The following is a 22606-nucleotide window of genomic DNA, read 5'->3' on the forward strand; positions in this document are numbered from 1 at the left end:
CCATACATACAGTCAGTGAGTTGATAACTGAGCATGCCTTATTCATTCAAACTCCCTGTTAAATCTGAGTACTTTTTTAATATTTTAAAGTGGCTCTGATTTACTCCAAATAACGTTCAGTTACTGTAGTAGTCTTTCTACTTTTTTTGAGCCTGCAAAAAAAAAAAAAAAAAACCATTGAAAAAGTGAACATCTGCAATAGAAAATTGAGCTGCACACATCTACGCAGACCTCTGCTCTTCCAGCATTAATCTGCTCAACACAATCCTGCCATGGAAACAGGTGTTCAGAAGATTTAGGCATGCTCTCATTCGAGTACAATCAATACAGTACTTTTAAAGAAGTTAATTGATGGTTAATTAACTCTAATAATTGCCAAAGGAAATTTAGCCTGAAGATTTTTTGCAATCTCTCACCGCACGTGTAACTGGCGCCTCATGCTGACCAAAAAGTGAACTGAACTGCTCATCAATTGAGATGTGTCCTGTTAGTCTGTGATTTCCATCCAGTTGTACCTCAATCTCTTGTTGTTGTTTTTGTTTTTTTTTTGTCTTAGAAGAAGCGTTGGGTTAGTGATACGTAAATGCGCCAAGTCATGCAAGAGAAATGTCCATTTGCCTATTTGTATCACATCAGACTTTTAAAACAGAGCATTGGGTTCCATTACGAGCCAAGTCTAATGAATACACCCACTCACTTCTAAAGACTACAATGATATTACTTGTGATCTTTCCAAGTAAAAAGTTCTCACCCTGCTTTACATGCACAGTACGATTACACTATTTTATCCTGTTCGATTTCGATATGAAGTTTGTGAGGCGTCAAACTTTTTTGCATCGATCGCCAACGTTTCGCTGTAATTCTGACGTTGCGTCCTGCTCCGTCCAAAATCTTAATTCCGTGTACATATCTTTGCGTGAAATAGTTGAGAGCTCTCTGTAGAACTCTCTTGGAGAAGTCCGACACATTTGGCAAAAAACATACCCCAATATGTCGTTGCTTAACTCAAATCATTTTTCTTCAAATCAAGATCCGCTTCAGTTCCATTTTGTGACCAAAATCCGGTCCAAGAAAACAGCATGGAAAAGCCGTGACGTGCATTACGGGTGTCATTCAGTATTTGAGGAGTTGACAACATGCTACACTTTCATTTGTCTGAGAGGCTGTTTATGGTCTTTGGCAAGTGCTGTTGTTTCTGTTCCCATTTGAGTTGACTCGCCTGCCACCATACAGCCCTAAAAGCTCACATTTGCTCGAACAAACCACACAATTAACAGGTTCCCTCGAAAAAAGATTGTAAGTTGGGTCAGTTATAGCTCAAGGCAGCACAATATTATGACCCTACATATAAAAGTATGTACAGTAAGCGTGTGTTGAAGTGGGTTTACCAATATGAGATCTGGAGTAAACGTTGTCATACATCATAACCAGAATCGTAATTACGCCTCTCTGATACCTAATAAAGTGTCTATTCAGTAAATTGCGGAGCTGGTCTCTTCCCTCCCCCGGCTCAATCTCGCCCAGCCTCTGCGTGCATCTCTACTCCCCCACCCCCTCCCCGAAAACCCTGCCACTCAACCCTTGCTAAAAATAAACAGCAGTGTAGCACAAAAGGCAGAGAGTGCCAGCGAGTCCCACAACTGTGTTCCTCTTCTCAGTTTTTCGGCGGCAACCTGGAATAGAAAAAGGCTTGGTTGCTGTGTAAGGAGGGAAAGAGGGAAAACTGTTATACTATTCCCCAGACACCAGACCACTCCAATGACATGTTAAATTGAGGAGGACTGGTACTGAAGTACGTGGATGCGCTCTCACGCCCACAGGACACACACAGTCTCCAAACAGGCAAATGAAAGATTTGCATACTTAACTATAATTGAATTACCTTACCAATAATAGTAAATAGTACAACTCAAGGTCACCTGACAACCAGGACAAACAAAAAGAACACTCAATAGTAAGTAAGAGGAACTCCAGTATACACAGAACATAATCAAAAGGATTCATTAATCTCCAAACATAATACATTCAGGGACACTGATTACAAATCAAATTTTCACTAAAAAAACATGTATTGAAACCACCCATTGATAAATTTAACTCTACAGGTAATGCAACGGTCATTTGTTTGTTTCTAACAGTCAAACATTTATGAAAAAAATAAATGAATAAATAGATGAACCACTTTTTTACTTTGGTAAACACATTTAAGGGGGAAATGAATATGTAACAATTCCACAGGACTCCTCATGTTATAAAATTTCCAGTGGGCTGGATTTAAGAACGGAATAGGCCAGGCCATTTTTAGATGATGTTTGATGTTTATTTAACAAATAACATTTTTCTTTTATTAAATTAATTTTAATAAATTACACAATATTTATTGGTTGAAACTACATGAACATAAGTTACTAAAATGTAATGTTTTTCTATGCATGGTTTTATGAGAATTAACCAAGCGATGATTAATAAAATACAAAATTCAAAAATTGTTCAAATGTAAATTTCACTTTCCGTCCAAACCGCCATCACGTGATGTCACTTCAGCGGGTCACGGTGCAGACAAGTGTTCGGGGCCGTATATCTTGCAACACCCGTGGGCCTTCTCCTCAGATGTTAACATCTCTTGTCATGTTCCATTGCCTCTTTGAAAGGTCACACGCTGCAAATTGCCATATAGTGCTTATGAAAAATAGTAAGGGGGGGGGGGATTTCCTGGCGGCCTATGCGGGAGTGACGGCGCCATCCTCGGGACATTGTGCGTCGCGTGAGCTTCCGCTGACTCGAAGTGACGTGTGACTTGCAGCGTGCAGAATGGCTGACTGGCAGCCCCTGCTCTACTTCCTTTGTACCGATGAGCAATTATCTCAAATGCCATGCCTTTCAACTGTCCACCTGCACGTATGGCGACATTCCATATCTGACACGTTGCAGACCGAACCATTCAGCCATATTAATTTAGAATACACATAAATGAGTCATGGCAGGTGAGCGAAAACCTTTGTCAATATAGATATACGTAGCTATATTTCAATGTATCCGCAAAAGCTCCTAGAAGTGTAGCTCCGTTGTTTCATACTGATGGCTCTTTCTAATATTTTCATTATCTTAGTGCCATATTGCTTCCTGATTGGGACATCATTATCCAATCCAAATTATGAATGACAAGGATGAAAAATCCACAACACATTCTTGTCTCCATGACAGCCCCTCTAAACGTTTTTTTCTTCTTCTGCTTAATGGCTTCATTCTTCTTCACTTCCACTTGCCGTTCTCCCCTTGCTTGCGGTGGTGATGGATGCGCGTAACCTTGAGCAAACCAATCCTCCATTCATGCAGGCAGAAAACACCTGAAGGAGGTGAAATCCATCACCAGAAAAATAAGATCCTTCAACTTTTCCTCCTTTTTATATTTCAGAAGTAGCAAAAACAGATTTAATAGGAACATTCTGGGCCTGCTAGGCATTTATTTGGACTCCTGTAAAGTCTAACAAATGTGGGCATTCATTAATTTTTTTTTAACAGATTGGCCGGTTCTTCCCAATGAGCCTGAACTCTTATTTGATGGCGTCATAAAAATATTTTATACTTCTGCCTTGTTATACTTGTCTTGCCTGTTTCAACATGCTGCTCATCTCCGCGATAGTTCCTGTTTGGGTGATCAAATCTGACAGGGCAGAGACATCCAGCCATTTGTCATGGAGAAAATAAAATGTGAAATATCTCAGGTCGTACGTGTAAAAATACTCGTTTTATTCAGGCTTGTATTGACTATTTACAAAAGCTGTATATCAAAGGCAGAGGTGTCCAAACTGTTATTTTTTCTCCCAAAAACCCACAAACAAAAAAAAAATTTGAAGGATCCTAGGGCCACTTTGACAAAGCGAAACACTCATACTTTAAATCATCTTTCCCTCATTAAATGAATGGAAAGGCCATTCCTTTGTTGCCGTCTTCCACTCAAAAAAAATTATTTTTTTCCCCAAATTTATCAGTTTGTGCATCCATCATCATTGGTATATCAAGGCATCCCTGTATTTTATAGCAAGTTTTACCCTTAGCTATATTTTGGAATAAATATTTGATGCTTAATATTATTTTATCTGCAGTTATTATCTACTTGGCGGCACGGTGACGCAGCTGTAGAGCATTGGCCTCACAGTTCTGAGGACCGGGGTTCAAATCCCAGCCCCACCTGTGTGGAGTTTGCATGTTCTCCCCGTGCCTGTGTGACTTTTCTCCGGGCACTCCGATTTCCTTCCACATCCCAAAAATGTCCAACATTCATTGAACACTCTAAATTGCCCCCAGGTGTGACTGTGCATGCGTCTGTTGTCTGTCTCCATGTACCCTGCGATTGGCTGGCTGCCAGTTCAGGGTGTACCCCGCCTCCTGTCGGTAGACAAGCGACTCCAAAAATGGATGGACGGGTGTTTCAAATCCATACGGTTTTTCCACAAACACCACAAACCGCCCCTCGGCTTGGCTGTACAGACGGACTGAGTGACGGTCCTGGTCAATGAACTATAATGCACATCTCAGTGAGTCAGGCAGGCTGAGCTTCTTTTGACCTCAATATTCCACAGCTGCACACAGACAATTTTATTCATGCGGTCCCACCGGTGCTCCTGAAGCCCTGCGCGATACCTTGGCACAATCATTGCTAAGTTATCACCCGCAGGTCGGAATTCCAAGCTGCCGCTTTTTGGGCTGCGGGTGATGTTTGACAATGAACAACTGTGCGCCGCCTGTAGCATCTCATTTTAAACACACGCTCTGACTCACCCGGTGGGATTCTGCTCTCAACAACCCGTGCTTGTCTTCTCATTGGAAAATGGAAGGAACGATGGATGGATAAATAAATAGTTCTCTTAACTTTTACCCAGATTGTTTCTGAAAGGCTGTCCACAGTTGCTCTCTTATTGTCGCTTTTGTGAGTAGGAATCACAGTGTAGCACTTTCGCCACTACAACTTTGCAATCAGTTCCCTTTCCTGTTCTATGGCTCTCATCACACCCGTGAATCCATGTTGTTCTCAGTTTTTCTTACTTATGTAAATAGTTTGAATTGAATCATTATTTTTGTACAATTTTCACAGTGCAATTGGAGATTGGTTGTCTTCAAGAAACCTGTTCAATAAAAGTGCTTGTTTGTCGTGCCTGCGGTGAAATTAGACCCCGCACGTTCCCACATGATTCCAAGTTTTCAACGCCCTCTTTAAATACCAACCTAAAAATGCCAAATATCATGACAGGTAATTCTTACTGTTACATGTGATCAAGGACATGTAAAAACGTGTACTATTAATGGAGGCTCGTTGCAAAATGTGCCGGAACGTACCGGAAGGCACAACAACATGCTCGACCGCGCAGGGTTGTTCAAAAATATACAAGATAACGTTTTTGCTCTAGAAAGTTCTTTGAAAACGCACACACAAACTTTGAGCTTTAAGTATACAGATGTTGCCTAATGTGCTTAACGCTATTAAAATCACAGGTCCTTCCAACAGTGAGGCAGCATTTATACCCCAAATGCCATTTTGTTATCCTTCCATCCATTTTCATGCCCGCTTATCCTCACAAGGGTCACAGGGCGTGCTGGAGCCTATCCCAGCTGTCAACAGGCAGGAGGCAGGGTACACCTGGAACTGGTTGTGCCAGCCAATCTCAGGGCAAATGGAGACAAACAATCATGCGCACAATCACACCTAGGGGCAAATTTGAGTGTCCAATTAATGGTGCATGTTTTTGGGATGTGGGAGGAAGCCGGATTGCAGGCATGGGGAGAACATGCAAAGTCCACACAGGCGGGTCCGGGATCGAACCCGGGACCTCAGAACTGGAAGGCCAACGTTTTCCAGCTGAACCACCGTGCCAGCCGATTTTATAATGATTCACCAATTCAATTCAGAAGGCCTCTTTTTCCAACAAGAATCTGTTTTGCTATGAGTATCAAAAAGTCACAAGGTCAGTCTCTGAAAGATGCTGGATTGGATTTGCGTTCTTTGTGTTTTTCCCCATAGTCTGGATTATGTTGTTTTTCCACAAAGGTTGGCAGATCTCGTGATTTCTGGATACTGGCAGGGTATAAAATGACAAAAAAAATGTCTTTCCTGAAGCATTGCAATAAAGCCTTCAACTGGTTGATGTGTACAAGATTACTGCATGTGAGCTATTCATGAGGTTTGGAGTATCTGGCTTTCAGCAGGAACGATAGCAGGTTAGGCAACAGGAGGGCTAGTTCAACATGAAATCTAACATATGACTCTATATTTAGCTTGTTGCCCCACAGCTATGTTCTCCCTTATCATATGGCCCGGACACATGGCACTTTGAAAAAATAATAATGGCATGAAGGATATTGAAGGTGAAGCGCACTCCAACATGGCATCACAGTTTGTTTATTTATATTATTTGTTAAGAGCTTTAATGAGCACTTCATTGCATTAGTTGCATCTACTTGGCTTATGTGAGTGACAATAGTGGGGCAGGGGGAAGGTGGCATTTGAATGTCATTTATATGAGATGGAGCATTGTTTGTTTGCTAGTTTTGTTGTTGTTGTTGTTGTTGTTTTGTTGTTTTTCTGTACCCATATATTCAGACATGATGCAGTTTAAATATGGAGCTGCTCCCACTGAGATTTCATGCACTGGCATTACACTTAAACAAAACTACAGTGCAATCAAGTGACTACAACACAGGACACAATTAATAGACGCTATGCTATGTAACCAGATGCTTAGGTAATAATATATATATATATATATATATATATATATATATATATATATATATATATACACACACATGTGCGCGTGTGTGCGTGTATATATATATATATATATTTTTTTTTTACAAGGTCCATTGTACCACATGTAAAATGCCAGCCTGACCCCATTTTTAAGAGCTATTTTAAGATCAGCAAAAGAAGAAGCCCGTTTCTTTGCAATTATTTCCAGTTGTTTGGGTTTTAAGGCTGCTCAGCTGAGTTGCTTTAGTGCCACCTACTGGTTGAAACGTGCTGCTTCACCTTGATAAACGGGCCGCTTTTGCTGCTTTCCTTTTTGTTTCATTATGAATAACATTTTTAATTGGACCCATGTGCAGACAAATTTCAACCTATTTGTTACAGATTCCTTGTTTAATATAGGTGGAAACATTCTGGAGTTTCGGTTCTGACAAACTCCATATTTGGGCAAATTGGGTGCACACCGTCAATTGGGCCTTTTTTGACCATTTCCTTTCATTTCCAATCAAAGTCAGCAAAGGCCCATTATCATCTGTCTCTGAAAGATATTCTGGAGCGATTATCTCTCAGTTTTGGTGTAGAAAGAAGTATTTTCATTTGCTATTTGCCTGAGCAATCTGTCGCGGTTGACAATCATAAATGCTAAACCTGTTACATATTCATCCATTTTCTTTGCCGCTTATCCTCACTAGGGTCGCAGGCAGTGCTATCCCAGCTGTCAACAAGCAGGGTACACCCTGAACTGGTTGCCAGCCAATCGCAGGGCACATAGAGACAAACAGCCACACTCACAATCAGACCTAGAGTCAATTTAGAGTATCCAATTAATGTTGCATGTTTTTGTGATGTGGGAGGAAACTGGAGTGTCCGGAGAAAATCCACACAGGGACAGGGAGAACATGCAAACTCCACACAGGTGGGTCTGGGATTGAACCCAGGACCTCAGAACCGTGAGGCCAACACTTTACCAGCTGATCCACAATGCCGCCCCTGTTAAATAATGCTGATCATAAATTCTTATTGCGTCATCAACACAGAGTTTGGTTGAGCAACAGACTGTTTGTGATGTGAAACTGAACGCTAGCTGATTTGGAAATGACTTTCCTTATTCTAGGAAACAAATGGAGGGGAAATTTTTCCACCACAACGGAGTTACACGAAAAATTCTAACAAGGGAGCTTCAGCTCAACTGAACTCAATTTTATGTATAAATAGTACTTAAAAAAAAAAAAAATTAAATAGTCTCCAAAGTGCAAAGGCAGGTAGTAGGGGGAGGCCAGCACATGAGTTACGTGCTCCCTCCTGTGTGTTCCAGTTAAGAGGCCGATTTGTTCTGGTCGAAACCCGAGTTGCAGTATTCTGAATTTAACTATATTTGTAATTTCATACCTATGTATTCTGGCGGCACGGTGGCACAGCTGTAGAGTGTTGGCGTCACAGTTCTGAGGACCGTGGTCCAAATCCAGGCACCGCCTGTGTGGAGTTTGCATGTTCTCCCCCAGGCTGCGTGGCTTTACTCCGGGCACTCCAGTTTCCTCCCACAACCCAAAACCTTGCTTGATTGTGAGTACGACTGTTATCTGTCTCCATCTGCCCTTCGATTGGCTGGCAACCAGTTCAGGCTCTACCCTGCCTCCTGCCCGTTGACAACTGGGATAGGCTCCGGCACTCCTGCGACCCTCTTGAGGATAAGTGGCTAAGAAAATAGATGGTTGGATGCATTCTTGCTCACGTCGACTATCTATAATAACCCACTATTTCCTCGACTGTCACACTATCTTTTTAGGGTTTAATGAAAGTGATAAAGTACAATATAGTGTATGTGCTTCCCCAAAATTCTCAACAAGCTTGCTTTTTGACGTTGCAACCCATCCATAGATCGCATCGCTCAATGCGCAGGCGGGGGTCACCTACTGTCTTTCATATTTTACGCTGGTTTGGCTGCACCACCTGCTGGGAATCGTGACCCTAGCACTGTAAAAGCAAGCCCTCATCACCAAACTGCCGAATTATGCCTGTCAACTACAGGCCCTATTTTTCACGCCGCAGACACAACCTTGACAGCTTTGCCGAACATTGAAGGTACACGCTGCTTATCAGGAGCGAACGCTGTTATATACCGCGAGTCCTGTGCTTTGCAGAATTCTGCTTGGTGTTTGGCTTTGACAAAGCTGTCAATAGAAAATGGCGGGTCTTTGCTCGGCTGCCAGGTCATGGCGAAAGAAACTTGGGACGGGGGATAGGGGGTGGATATCACGTAAATTAAACAAAGTTTTTTAACAGGTGGGCCGGGAATTCTGAAAGTCTTCCTCACAGATATATTACATACACACACACACCACACAAATGGGTTTCAGACCTCATTCATCTTCTCTGATGAATACACACCCTAATTGTTATTCCTGGCCTCAGCCCTGACGTCTTGCTATCTGTCAGACCCAGAAGCTTCTTTCAGGACTCTTTTTTTTTTTTTGGTTCCGTCATGTGCTTTGATGTGAAACCCATGCAGCATCAGCAGCAGAGGAAGCCTCTTTCTTCACTTTATCATCAACGCACAATAGATGCATAGAAAGCAAGAACACTTTTGATAGTCTACAGTGTGTGCCCATGTGCTGAAAGGCAAAACGGAATACACAACGTCTTCACGCTCTCAGACGGCATCAAGATAGTCTCACCACAAGTTGGTCACAGTCCTTAATCGTCGAACACTGAAGCCCTGTCACTGACTCTTTTTGAGAAAATATGCTTGTGACTCTTGAAATGACTTGTGAGTGACTTGTTTAGTGTTACCATTTGTGATAGCATTGCTTTACATTTAAATATATGCTACCTTGTAGTTCATCATACTTTCTGTTCATCATTTGGCCAAACTATATGAAGGCCGATAACGTTTTTCACCATATACAGAAGAAGCTACTTCATCAGACCGGTTTTGATTTTGCCCCATCTTTGCTAGCTAAATAAAACCAGCTGTTTTATTTCCCTTTCTAACGTCGTGACCGTTTCAATTATTTTTGACAAGTAACAAAATATTAGAAAATACCTTCCCAATGGGAAAAAACAAAGTTGAGTTTATACGTCCCTGCTCTGACTATGCCAATCATAACTGAGCATTATATTTGTCAAGGCAGGACTTGTGCCTGGTTTTGTTCTTTTTAGATTGCATCACTGTACCTAATATATTGGCTGAGTGTATGGACGGTGATGGAATTTGCATTAGGTAAGTAACTACAACAATCATTCAGCTTTAAATAGATATGGACCTCGTGACATGGGTGTCAAACATACGGTCCAAGGACCAAATCCAGCACTCTGAAGGTTAAATCTGTCTTGCAACTGAATCTGAACGTGAAAAAGTACTGTAGGAAATGTGTGCTGATGCGTAATTTTAAATGTAAGATTGGCACTTGTCAAACTGTTAGTAAAATTGGAATGTAGCCTCACTTCACTGCTCCCTCTCCCGGCCCATGCATCTCTGACCAAATTCAGGCCACTCATTATTATGATCTGCACATTACATATGTTTAGTCTTGTTTTGCGTCAAGATGTGTCCTATTCCTTCTATTAAACTTTAAAAAAAAATGTGCACTAGCCTGCTTGGTGTAGAGACAATGAGGCTGGTGTGTCACATGTTTGTGTATCCAAAAGACTGACATATCTCCAATCATGCCTTGTGTGTCTACAGTCTCTGAAAATAATAATGAAAATTCAATTGAAGGCATTAGATGGGGCCAGAGAAGGATGGTTTTTCAAAAGATAATCTTAATAATATTCTGTCGGGTCATCCAGACAGTTTTAATATATGACAATGCATTTGTTTGTTTGTTTGTTTGTTTTAAACTACAAACTCTATCACATGAGTCGTATAAGTTTCCTGTTCTCTGTGAGGCTGTAAATGTGGATAGACTTAGTCCTGGGTTGTGATTGGATTTCAGTACAAAGGAATTTGCTTTGGCGGAATACTATTCCACATAAAATGCGATAAGAATGACGTGTATATGATGTACTGGGCAGATGGTCACTTTTTTATAAATATATAAACTTGGTCTTACCTTAGTTTAGAAGGTTTATAAGTCAATTTAGGTTTTGAGATTTATTACCTGCAAAGGAAAAAAGTTAAAATATTTCCTAGTTCTTTATGAGTTTATTTAATTTTGAATTGCAATTCCGTCATGAACATGAATAGACCATGTGACTGACCACGTGACAATTGTGTATTTTTTTTTGTCTGCATTCAGATAATAAACTGAAGCAACTTAAATATTTTTCTCAAGGAATGTGTTTTGTAAAACTTAAATAAATAAATATGAATAAGGATGTTCTAATGTCACACTAATTGTTTGCATGAACACAAATGAAAAAAAAAATGCAATTTATTCTCCTATCTTACAGGCCAAAATGTGACCATTGAACTAATTTGGCACCCCTGCCTTAGGCAAATTCATATTTCGGGCAAGAGTACTACATATATGGGCCGGTTCACGGTTGTTGACACCTTGACAAACACAAGCTGTGTGAATCATGGCCAGAGGACGCACAAATTGAATTGACAAGTTGAACTAGTTGTGAATGCTTTGCCAGTTGTCACTAGACACCCCAACAGCAAACAGCGCCTCTGAGTCCTGCACAAATGTCACAGAAAGGAACCACGTAAATGTGCTGCCGCCGCCCATAAACAATTTTCATGTTGCATCAAACTCACATGGAAGTTGTATTCTGCTTTCAACGATATAGATATGTGGCGTAGCTGTAGAGTGTTGGCTTCACGGAGTTTGCGTGTTCTCCCTGTGTTTGTGGGGGTTTTCTCCGGGCACTCCGGTTTCCTCCCACATCCCCAAAACATGCAACATTAATTGGACACTCTAAATTGCCCCTAGGTGTGATTGTGAGCGTGACTGGTGACTGTCTCCATGTGCCCTACGGCTGGGTGGCAACCAGTTCAGGGTGGAGCCTGCCTCCTACCCGTTGACAGCTGGGGTAGGCTCCAGTGCACCCACAACCCTCGTGTAGATAAGCAGCTCAGAAAATGGATGGATCGATATATGTTCTCTTTAAATGTGAAGTGCTTCAACTTGTCCATCATCCGATATGTTATTTCTCTTCCAATTAAGCAAAGTGGCAAGCCAACATTTAACCCCTAGTCTTTATTTTCAATTCCTAACCTCAAATGCAAAGCAATGCAGTGGCGCCGTCTTCTGAAATCTGCTCGTCATTGCAACAGTTTGCAAACAAGAATTTCGCATACAAACGAGAGCAAGAGCCTCTTCCATGTCTACCTTTTGAAAAACGTACCTGAGAGATTATATGTCAGTGAATGAGTCAATCAGCGTCTCTCCTGGTTTGTCAACTTTACATCAATTTCACGCAGTCAATTATTTGAATCTTTAATGCTCAAAGCCCTCCCATGACCCTTGTGGGGATAAGCGGCTTGGAAAAGGGATGGGTTGATAATCCATGATGCAGATCCCTTGTGTGAATAATTCATTTGAACCTTGAAGCGTTTTGGTTCTGTAGAACAATATTGTGGCTGACTGATGCAATTATTGCACAATAGAATTAATGTGTTACATATTGTTCAGACTTTTCTAAAGAAAAAAAAAATCACGAGTCCATCCCAAGTTTCCTCTGTTTTTTGAATTGCACGGTGGGCCATCTGAAATGATCTTTTGGGTCATATACTGCCCAACCTGCTTTTGAAAAACCCTGCTATTAAAAAAAAAAAAAAAAAACACCAATGTTGAACCGGTTGAACAGGAAGTACTAATGAGTTTGACAAACCTTTTCATCAAATTACTGATGTGCTCAAAGGATTACAAAACACACACTGACTCATTAAAAACGGCAATAAAAACTGTTTTATTTTAATGCGCACGTGTTATTCATACTAGAAAAAATTACTTTAATTATGATTTCATTACTGTGTTTGCAAAGGTTAGCTCTAGAGACCTGTTTCGACTTGTGTACGAATTCCGGTTACGTCGCCGAGGTATGAAAACAACTCCAAAAACCGTGGACCCTCTGTATTTGTATAAAACTTAATTCAGGGGAAAAAAACTTTTGCCTTGGCAAGACAAAGTTTTGTTTTGTTTTGTTTTGTTTTTTTTTTCAAAGAAAACACACTGTAAGGTTGTCTTTTATTTATTCCAACAAAACATACATACATACAAAATACATGCAGTACAAAAACCGCACATCATAATGTGGACCCTTTCAAAGGGATGTTCAAGAACCATACAAATATATCGTTCATACCTTGTTCTCACAAACAAACAGAAATGTATAAAAAATACACTTGTACAATCCCCAGAGTTCCAGAGAGAATAGATACTTTTAAGGCCACTATGTTGTTGTGTTACTTGGGCAGTTAAAGCCAGAATAAAATGATGTGCTTGAAATGAATAAAGAGGAGAAGATTAGAATAAAAACAGGCATCTTAAACAAAGTTTTATTTGGTCTTGAAGCGTTTCAGGCTATATTGCGATTTCTCCACCGCGTCACAGCTTTTTAAATGATGTTTCTTGTGTGTGTGTTTTTTTACAATACACAGGAAAGCCTCAAGTCAGAGTTGTGCTTCATGTCCAGCAGACTTGAAGTCTACTCAAAGAGATGCACCATTTATATTTTAAAAGAAGAAAAAAAAAAAAAAAAAAAAAAAAAAAAAGAGTACAAAAAAAAAGGCAAGATGTTGCCCAAAAATGTTCTAGTGACACGTAATTGCCGTTCCCATCGAGCAGGGATTTACCTGTGGGTATTGCTGTATGATCTGATTGTATGTTACAAGTAGCAGTTGTTTGAGGATTCATAATTACTGTCATATCCACTGAATGTTAGTTTGTTAGCCAGTCTATGGTGTTTCGCGTTATTTGTTAGCGTTAATCTAGCTGACAAAATCATGTGGTCTGAGCAGACATTTTGGTGTTTGGATATACAGTGGTTCTCTGACATACCAGTAGGATGACCTCTTAGTTTTTCAAGTTATGAGGCGTCGATTGGCTGACGTTTTGCTTTTGAAGTGCAAACTTAAAATACGATTGCTGTATAGAAGCAGTTTGGCAGATAGAATTAATAAGTATTCTTTAAAAAAAATGGCTTACGACCATTTAATGCCACTCTCAGATGAAAGTGACTGTCAAATAAAACAAAGAAAGTTATATAGTGTGTGATCAATCATATCACCTCAACTACCTAAATGCTAACGTACAAAGGGAAACTCCATAGATGGGCTAACAAATAGTATCTAGAGTATTTGCCTATGTTTTTGCCCTTTAAGTAATACATATCTGAACACAAACGGTGCTGAAGCACATGTAGCCATATAATATATCAATTCTCACAGGCATATTTTTTTATGCTTAACGAAAAAGAGTCATATTACTGTTGTACTGAGAAACCAAAGGAGAAGCTGAGTCTCCCTTACAGTTTATCTAGCCGGCGTCCTATACTGCCCTCAGGTGGCCAGGGAGCACACACCAGAATGAGCAGCGTTGAAAGAGAGTGTGCTTAATTCTTTTGAGCTGTATTTATGAAATTACAGTTTTTATAACATAGAGTGCATAGAGTGGTATTTTTCTTTATTAAAAATAACATGACAAAGCAGTTTCAGGGGATCTGAAATGATTGAATGGGATTTCAATGCAATAAACTTAACTGTGAGTGACAATTGAAGAGCTTGAAGCACGCACACTGTGCCTCTTATTAAGAGAACTGTGTGAGGGAGAGTGAAAACAGGTGTTCAGAAATACATTAAAAAGTCTGCTTTAATAAGTTACGTGTGTTTTAAAAGTGAGTTGGGTACAACAACATCTAAAAAAAAAAAAAAAAAAAAAAGAAAACTTTTTTTTATATGGTCTCTTGATTGCGGCTCTGGTCTCGAATGTATACCCCGCGGTAAACAGGATGACTTGTACTACTCTTTATGTAAAGGCACTTGTGGACATAAGGCACATTAGGCTATCCATTGAGTGTCCAGTGCATGTGTGTAATAAACATGAATTGGCGAGTGAGACTTCTTGTGACCGGGATCTTGTCTAGGCAGTTTTACAATCTCCACCATGGGTAGAATATGAGATCTCCTCATGTGGCTATAAACATGTTTAAAGTCAGTCCGGCATCCTAAAGGAGTCCTCCTCAAAGTCAGCGATAATCCCATTCTTATGACAAGTGGTACATGCCATAGCCCAGAGGAGCGCCGTACAGTCCTAACGGCGAAAAGGGGACCATGGCTCTGTGGTGATACGCGAAGGACTGTCCGTATAGTGACATGGCGCCAAGTGTCAGTGGCAATCGGAAGCCGGGCTGAACCAGCGCCGCTGCCGGCGATTTGGCCGTGGCGACCATCTTCACTTTTTCCAGCTCGGCCTCTTGGAGCCTCTTGGCTTTGGCGCGGCGGTTCTGGAACCAGATTTTCACCTGGGTCTCCGTCAGGGTGAGGGACGATGAGAACTCGGCCCGTTCGGCTATGGACAGGTACTGCTTCTGCCGGAACTTCCTCTCCAGAGCCAGGAGCTGGGACGTGGTGAAGGGTGTGCGCGGCTTACGGTTGGACTTGTGTTTCCTCAACTGGCACGCGGGACTGACGTGATCTGGTAGGGGAGGCAACCAATGGGTGAGTCGAGACTCAACGGCCAAAATATTAGGTACAATTGTATAATCGAACCTATAGGGAAGGCAAAGTAAAGTCCGTGGGCCACCTGGCTCGCTCTTTTCTTTAATATGGCCCACTGTCCATTTATCGAGAATCTGGTCAAATTTGTTGCAAATTGTAGCACATTTTACTTTTTTCCCCCCTTTAATCCTAATTCTCCCTCAGTGAATTCCAAAGTATGGTAAGAATACCAGTACCAGTGGGCGAGGACCGGGGTTTGAATCCTGACCCCACCTGTGTGGGTTTTCCCCACGCACTCCGGTTTCCTCCTGCTTCCTAGAAACGTGCATGGTACGTTGATTGATGACTAAATTGCCCGTTGGTGGGAATGTGAGGGCATTTTTTTTTGTTTTTTTTTTATGTGCCCTGCGATTGCTTGGCAACCAGTTTAAGGTGTACCCTGCCTCTCGCCCAAAGATAGCTGGGATATGCTCCCTCTAGCGGTTCACAACAGAATGACTGAATTAAATGTCCAAATTGTGCACAATGTCCCAGTGGCTTCAACGTAATTGTAAATGTTTAAAGTCCACTACGGTGCACTTGTAAAGTATCTTTAGTGTGTTTTTTTTTTTTTTTAAATTCCATGTGACTTTAATTTTTACTTTTTCTTCAACTGTTCAATTCCATATGACAATATGCCACAGGTTAATGGTACCTTCTGCCGTCTGGAGGAAGAACATCTGATTGTTCTCTCCGTCACTATATGTCGCTGACATAGATATTGTGGATGAACAAAGATACTATTTGTTGTAAAAATTGTATTTCTCTCACCAATTAAATAAAACGGGATCATTTTCCACCGCACACCTGAAGAACTGTCGCAGCATATTAGTGGTTGGAAAACAGTGCAGTAGAGCAACGTTAATAAATGTTGAGGGAAAAAAAAATTGATAATGCTTCATAATTGAGTTTGTCCCAATTTTAATTTCTGGATTATGGAGGATTATGAACAGATGGGGGGTGGCACCACAGCGCCAAGAGATGCATGGGTTGTATTGATGCCAAAGTGACTTGAATAGTAAAAATATCCAAAATATATTGTACATCCATCTATTTTGTATTCTTATCCATACTAAGGCAGTTTTCTTACTTGTCTCATCCACAACCCTTAGATATAGTTTTGCGTTTGAGGGTTTTGTTTTGTCCTTTAGTCATTTCAAATGTATCTTCCCTCCTTCAACTGCTTCATATGTGAAAATAAATGGTATTAAAATGTCACAATAAAAACTACATTGAAAAAAAAAATGAATTTGACAGTTCTCAACGTTTCAAAAGCTACATTAAAATCCACATTGATTAAAAGCCATAAATCCTTTGAATGCCACTGGGATATCTCAACATAGAGTAGTTTGAATTCTTTGATACTGGTAGTTGTTGTGACTTTCGGCTTGTCCTAACGAGAAATTTGATGAGGGTTGTTGTATGTCCTGAATGAGTTGAACAATTAGTGCGCATTTACCATATTTGGAGGGGTTTAAAATATGCGAATTACATTTGGAAGATGATCTCGGGTCATTTCCAAGGAAATATGTAGGAAACTAGTGATTGCAAGATGATGTGTAGAAGTGTGAGGGTTATAATGTATAATAATAAAAATGCTAGTGTGACGATGACACTCAAGTATGTGAAAACTCACTAGGCTGAGAGGAGAGCATCCAGTCTTCCGATTCGGATGATTCGGACTTGACCGGCGACGAGGACGCTCCCGGGTAGTTGTTCCGGCTCTGGGTGGCGGCATCCCCGCATACAGAAATGGAGCCAAATGTCGGCGACACCACCGCCACCGATCCGGCCTCCGCCTCGCACCCAGCGGGCTTTCCCTCGCGTCTCGACGCCGTCGTCCTCCCGGACATGATCGCCTCCACGCTGAACGGATGACGGTGCCGAGGCGCTCCCGCAGGGGAAGAGCTTTTCCTCTCCTCCTCGGCGGGACTGTCGCCCGCATCGTTGTCGCTCTCTCGGGTCGTCATCTCCATAGTGCAAGTCGGTTTGGCTCCACCGAGTCTTGATGCTGTCAAGTAGCGTGGAAGGCGTTTGTATCTACTTGCGTCACGTGACCTGTACGTCAGATTTCGACCAATGGCGTTTCACCAGGATGTTGAGCGGCGCTGCCTTCAGGGAGAGCTCGGAAAAGGCGGATGTTATTATGCCCCGAGAGACATTGAGTGACGCCGAACCCCAACGATAATCACATCTTTAACTGTGGGAGAACGATGAAGACTTCAAATGTTCATGGTTTACATTATGACCTTTGAAACTCGTGAACAACTTAAAACATAGCACAGAACCGCAGATAGATAGACAGAAATCATACAGAGGCGTCGCTGGGTTTATTTTAGCGGAGCTTCAAGCTATTTATTCCCATTCATCCGAAGGTTACTGTCAAACTAAACACGATACAAAGAAAATTACGTTGTGTTATGAAGACAAGCACATAGCCTCCACAACCTAAATGCGAACATACAATGGATCAGCACCTGAGCTATCAATTGGCATCTATTTGGCAGCGTTGTTACACTTTCAGCAAATGATGTCTGAACACAAACGGTGCTGCAACAAATGTAGACAGGAGATATAACAATTCTCATGGACATATGTTATTGTCTCCCAATAATGACAAAATGCTGTGCACTTGTTCCTTTTGTACCTCCTTTAAACTGCTGTCATGACCCTCTAAATTTGTCTTTAGGAACAAATAATGTTTCAGTGGCTGGAATAGGCTTGTTCTTATCTCAGGACAAGTACTGTAAAAACTGACAGAAAATAAGTGAAGTCTGGGTATAGGCTGCTTTGCATCCGAGGATCATTTTTTTTTTTTTTCAAGATCTGAGCCACTGGATGTTTTCACTGAATTCAACTCCAGTAATGGACTTCCTCTAACGCTAACCTCATGATGCTGCATGTGTAAATGTGGGTCCCACGCAGCTAATTCCAGAGTGTTTCAGCCACAGATGCAACGCATCCCCTTTCTCTTCTTTATCTCAAAGCAATTTGTTCGCTTTATTTATCGGGACTTTTCTGTCCGGGCCGACTGGCGAAATTGTGTGCTAATCTGATTTGGAAGCATTGTGTCACATTGGAATTACACAGTAAATGACACTGTCCAATTGGAGATTTATTCTCCATGGTTAAGCTTTGTATCCTGGCCCAGCGAGACGCAAACCAGATGAAACGTTCACATGGCTGTGCAACTGGGCCATTCATCCGTTTTGTCCTATGATTCAGCCCTATATTAGACTTGAAGCGTCTCCTTGTGACTCCTATGAACTAACTCATTGTGGCAATTTTAGGTTATGTCAGACAACCAATTCCTGGCAGCAAGGACTTCATGCTTATTTCCACAGTTAATTTATTTGATGATTGTGGAAGTTTTTTTTTTTTCAGAGTGAAAGGATGTTTCCCTTTAATTGTGTTTCATTCCCATTTGCAACAGTATGTTTGTCTAATATCGCATGTGTTGCGTGATAGATTTTTTTTTTTTTTTAGTTTCACTCCAAGGGAGTTCTATTTAGAACAGTCCTGTCACAGAAAGATGATTACAATGAAACCTCCAAAGCTGGTTAACCTCCGAATTTTGGGAACTTAAAGCCAATGTTCTCATTTTAAATACGTAATGGAGCGTGAACGGATTCATTCTAAGCTCATAAAACATTTGACGCTATATTCGGTCTTTTAGGTTTTTCACGTTAAAATCTGTTTGTTTTTTTTTTCGTTTGTTTGTTTTTTGGTTCCTGAGGTTGTCATCATCGCTTTATCATCAACGGTACCCTTCGGTGGTGGGATTAGGGTTATCCAATTTCCATTCAAACCCTTATTATCGGCGGCTCGGCGTACGAATGGTAAGCACATCTGGCTCACAGGTCTGAGAACCTGGGTTCAAATCTGACCCCGCCACTGTTGAGTTTCCATGTTCTTCATGTGCCTGTGTGGGTTGTTTCTCGTTCCCTCAGTTTACTCCCACATCCGCAAAATATCTATGGTAGGTTAACTAAAGACTCTAAATTGCCCATAGGTGTGAATTATTATTTCGGGTGTACTCCTCCTCCTTCCCACACTTAGCTGGGATAGGGTCCAGCAAACCTATGACCCTAGTGAGGATAAACAGTGTAGAAAATGGATGGATGATTATTTTATTTACAAGTAATGCTGCATATCTATGTATGCCAGTAATTTATATGGAATATTTAGGTGGTCTTCCACGAGAAGGCAAACGGTAGATAACTGACCTATGTCTTCACTTTTTGGAACATTTTTGTTTGGTGGTGTGCTGTGAGATTTTTCTCGTTTAAAATGTCGCGAGCCTAATAGCATAATTGCACAAGCTTTTTAACGTACAGTCACAATATCAATTTAAAAGAAACTCCAATGTGTGTGCTAAAAATGTTGCTTCTTTCTGTGCTCGGCCTTGTAGCGTAATTGTCAGAGTAATTTCTGAATTTCAGAAAAACAAATTCGACAAAGGAGACGAGTGCATTTGCTACACTTCAACATTTACGCGCTACAACCATTTGGATGAGTGAAAATCTAAACAGATATAAAGAATTTGTTTTTTCTTTTTTGAGCAAACACTGGTATTTGTCATTACAATGTTCAAACAATATTTTCGGAAAGCATGCTATGAGGATAACAATGTCTTTATTAGCTTCTCAGTCATCGAGGTGATGGTAATCCACAAAGGTTCTGCCCATTTTGCTTCCGTGTTGCATCACAAGGTCCGATCCACATACGGGGAGGAATTCTTCATTCGTGGTATTTTTCAGCGGCTCGTCCATGTCGGGGCAGCAGCCACCAGCGTGTTATTAAAGTGAAGTGATTTCACAGACAATCAGGAGTTTGTGAAGGCGCCAGTGAGCGGCCAGATGAAAAGATCAACTCCTCAGGGGAGAAACTGTTACCCCCCCCCGTCTCCCCTCCAACCCCCCCACCCCCCCCCACCCTCCTTCGCTCTACTCCACTGCTCTGCTTCTCTTTGCATGTGCCTGAACGCCCCACGGGCACCTTGTCACTCAGGATTCACGTAATATGTTCTTGGCTGAGTGTCAGTGGCATGTTTCTCCATTTCAGCTTTTGTTCATCTAATTGCACTCTTTTTTTACGTGATTTTTTTTTTTTTACAATGGCACTTGGAGGTCTAGTCAAGATACAGTACAGCACAGTTCATAGAAATAATAACTGTGAAAGATGAAAATGAGAAAATTGTTTAAACATCCTACTGGTACTGTATTTCAGTTCATCAAAACTGACTTTTTGGAAAATTTCACTCAAGGGAAGATTTCATAGAAGAGCAGTGGACGGGTAATATAACGTTTTGATCGTTAACAATTATATTAGCTTTAATATTAAAAAAAAACAACAGAATCACCACCTATATTTTCAAATCCAGGGGAAATGTAGGTTGTCAAGAACATCAACAAAATCTGCTATTTATTTAATCAAATGGAAATTATTTTCAAAATGTTATTTGAACCTGAAAACAGTTTTTGCCACTTAGTTCTCTCCCCAATTGACCTTTTTTTTCTGCATTTATCTCATTTGAAGGACCTCGCTCTTTTTATTGCCGCCCATGCTCAAAGATCCACTGTTCCATTTAAGGATGTGTCACAGGTTCTCAGTAGGGTTGAGGTCATGGGATGATGGAACCACTATGGGTGGGACAGTTGAGGAATATCACGGCGGGAGCCATATCTCAGTTTTTAGGACAGTGTTCGATATATTTTCAATGCATTTTGTGCACAAAAAGAATAACTTTCTCGCTGCTACACTAAAAACTGTATTTCAGAGTGTACTGAATGTACTGTAACGTAATGTACTGCTCACCTATTTAAACCATATTCATTCATATACTTCTGATTCCTTGACTCATTTTATACAATACACGTGACAATACAGCTGCATTAAATACTTATATGTTAAAACGTACAAAAAGCAAATCAAGAAAAAAAAACTAGTATAACAGTGAGATTAAGTGAGGGTCGATGGTTCAATGCCTGAATATCACTCTGCAGGCATGACCAGTCGAGGTACACTTATTATAGTTTCTTTCGGCTTGTCCCTTTCGGGGTCGCCACAGCGTGTCATCTCAGATGAACGCACATATGTTTGGCACAATTTTTTTTTTTACGCCGGATGCCCTTCCTGACGCAACCCTTCCCAGGGAGTGGAGGCCCCCAGTGGGATACGAACCCACAACCCCTGGTTTATCAAACCAGTGCTCTAACCACTGAGCTACAGGGCCTCTCCCAGTCGAGGTACACTTAATCCAATTTAAAATGGGAATAAAAACATCACTGACTTGTGCAGGGGCACAACGCAGCGGAGACCGTGTATTTTCTTTAAGTGACCAAACTACACATGTACAACCACAGAATGAAGCTGTAACTCTTTAGCAATAAATGCTCTCAAAGTGTTAATCTTAATTTGCATAATAGTTGTGTTCAGAAGTATTCTCAATAGACACTTTTCACTGGTCTTGCACCTTGAAGCCAGATCGTTATGAGTGTGTGAACAACTGTGAACAGGCACAGTAACCCGCCCTGTAAGAATACCACGAAAAGCAGTTACACTCAGACACTAATTGTCCTTTACATAATAATCTGACAGCAAAAGCTACGCCATCGTCTCCAGAATACGGAAGAATTTGTTTACTCAACTTTCATAGTAAAAGACGACCAATCAAAAAAGAAGCGATAAAGGGCTTGAACAAGAAACGATAATGATGGAACTCTCCAGGATGCGGCAAAATTACCCACGCATCCCACTTCCTAATGATACTAAAGCCACGGTAATAGGGAAAGCAATTAGTCTGAACATGTTTGTGTGTGTGTGTGAGTGAGACGGAGATGCCTCAGAAGCTTCCGTGTGGGTCGGGCACACCTCAGAGCTTTATAAGTACAGTACGGGGCTTTGAAGTGGTGGAATGTTCGGTCGGGATAATCAGCAGCCTGTGTGGCGCTCGCACACTATTTACATTTCCATTAGGACGCTCGTTGGTGCAACCAACCTCAGCGATGCGTACTTGTACATACTTGGAGAAAGGTCAGAGTGGCTTAACACTGCCTTGATCTACGAGTAACGCGAGTGGCCCGTTTTTTGAGATACTGTAATTCCCGCCCTACAGAGCGCACCGGGTTATAAGCCTCACCCAGTACATTTGTAAAAGAAATACCATTTGGGACATACACATGGACGTGTAAAAGCCTCAAGTGCCCACATTAAAA

At 41.1% G+C, this 22606-nt stretch overlaps 2 protein-coding genes across 2 annotated transcripts in view; one reads left to right on the forward strand and one right to left on the reverse strand.

The window, feature by feature from the left end:
- The window catches only part of drd1b (dopamine receptor D1b), a 112955-nt gene that overhangs the window by 86903 nt on the left and 3446 nt on the right, over window positions 1–22606 (forward strand). The window lies entirely within an intron of this gene.
- On the reverse strand, window positions 13431–17469 carry msx2b (muscle segment homeobox 2b). Its single transcript, XM_061803423.1, has 2 exons — window positions 17026–17469; window positions 13431–15327 (listed from the first exon to the last, which is right to left on the reverse strand). The coding sequence occupies exons 1-2, from the start codon at window positions 17363–17365 to the stop codon at window positions 14897–14899; spliced, it is 771 nt and encodes a 256-aa protein (XP_061659407.1). The 5' UTR covers window positions 17366–17469; the 3' UTR covers window positions 13431–14896.

This window comes from Syngnathoides biaculeatus, chromosome 18, assembly GCF_019802595.1.
Source record: "Syngnathoides biaculeatus isolate LvHL_M chromosome 18, ASM1980259v1, whole genome shotgun sequence".
Taxonomy (NCBI): domain Eukaryota; kingdom Metazoa; phylum Chordata; class Actinopteri; order Syngnathiformes; family Syngnathidae; genus Syngnathoides; species Syngnathoides biaculeatus.

Bases quoted from the DNA above. Each gene is read 5' to 3' on its own strand.
- msx2b (XM_061803423.1), bottom strand. From the start codon at position 17,365: ATGGAGATGACGACCCGAGAGAGCGACAACGATGCGGGCGACAGTCCC. The intron at 15,328-17,025 runs GTGAGTTTTCAC...CTCCCCTACCAG, and splicing joins GATGCTCTCCTCTCAGCCTA to ATCACGTCAGTCCCGCGTGC.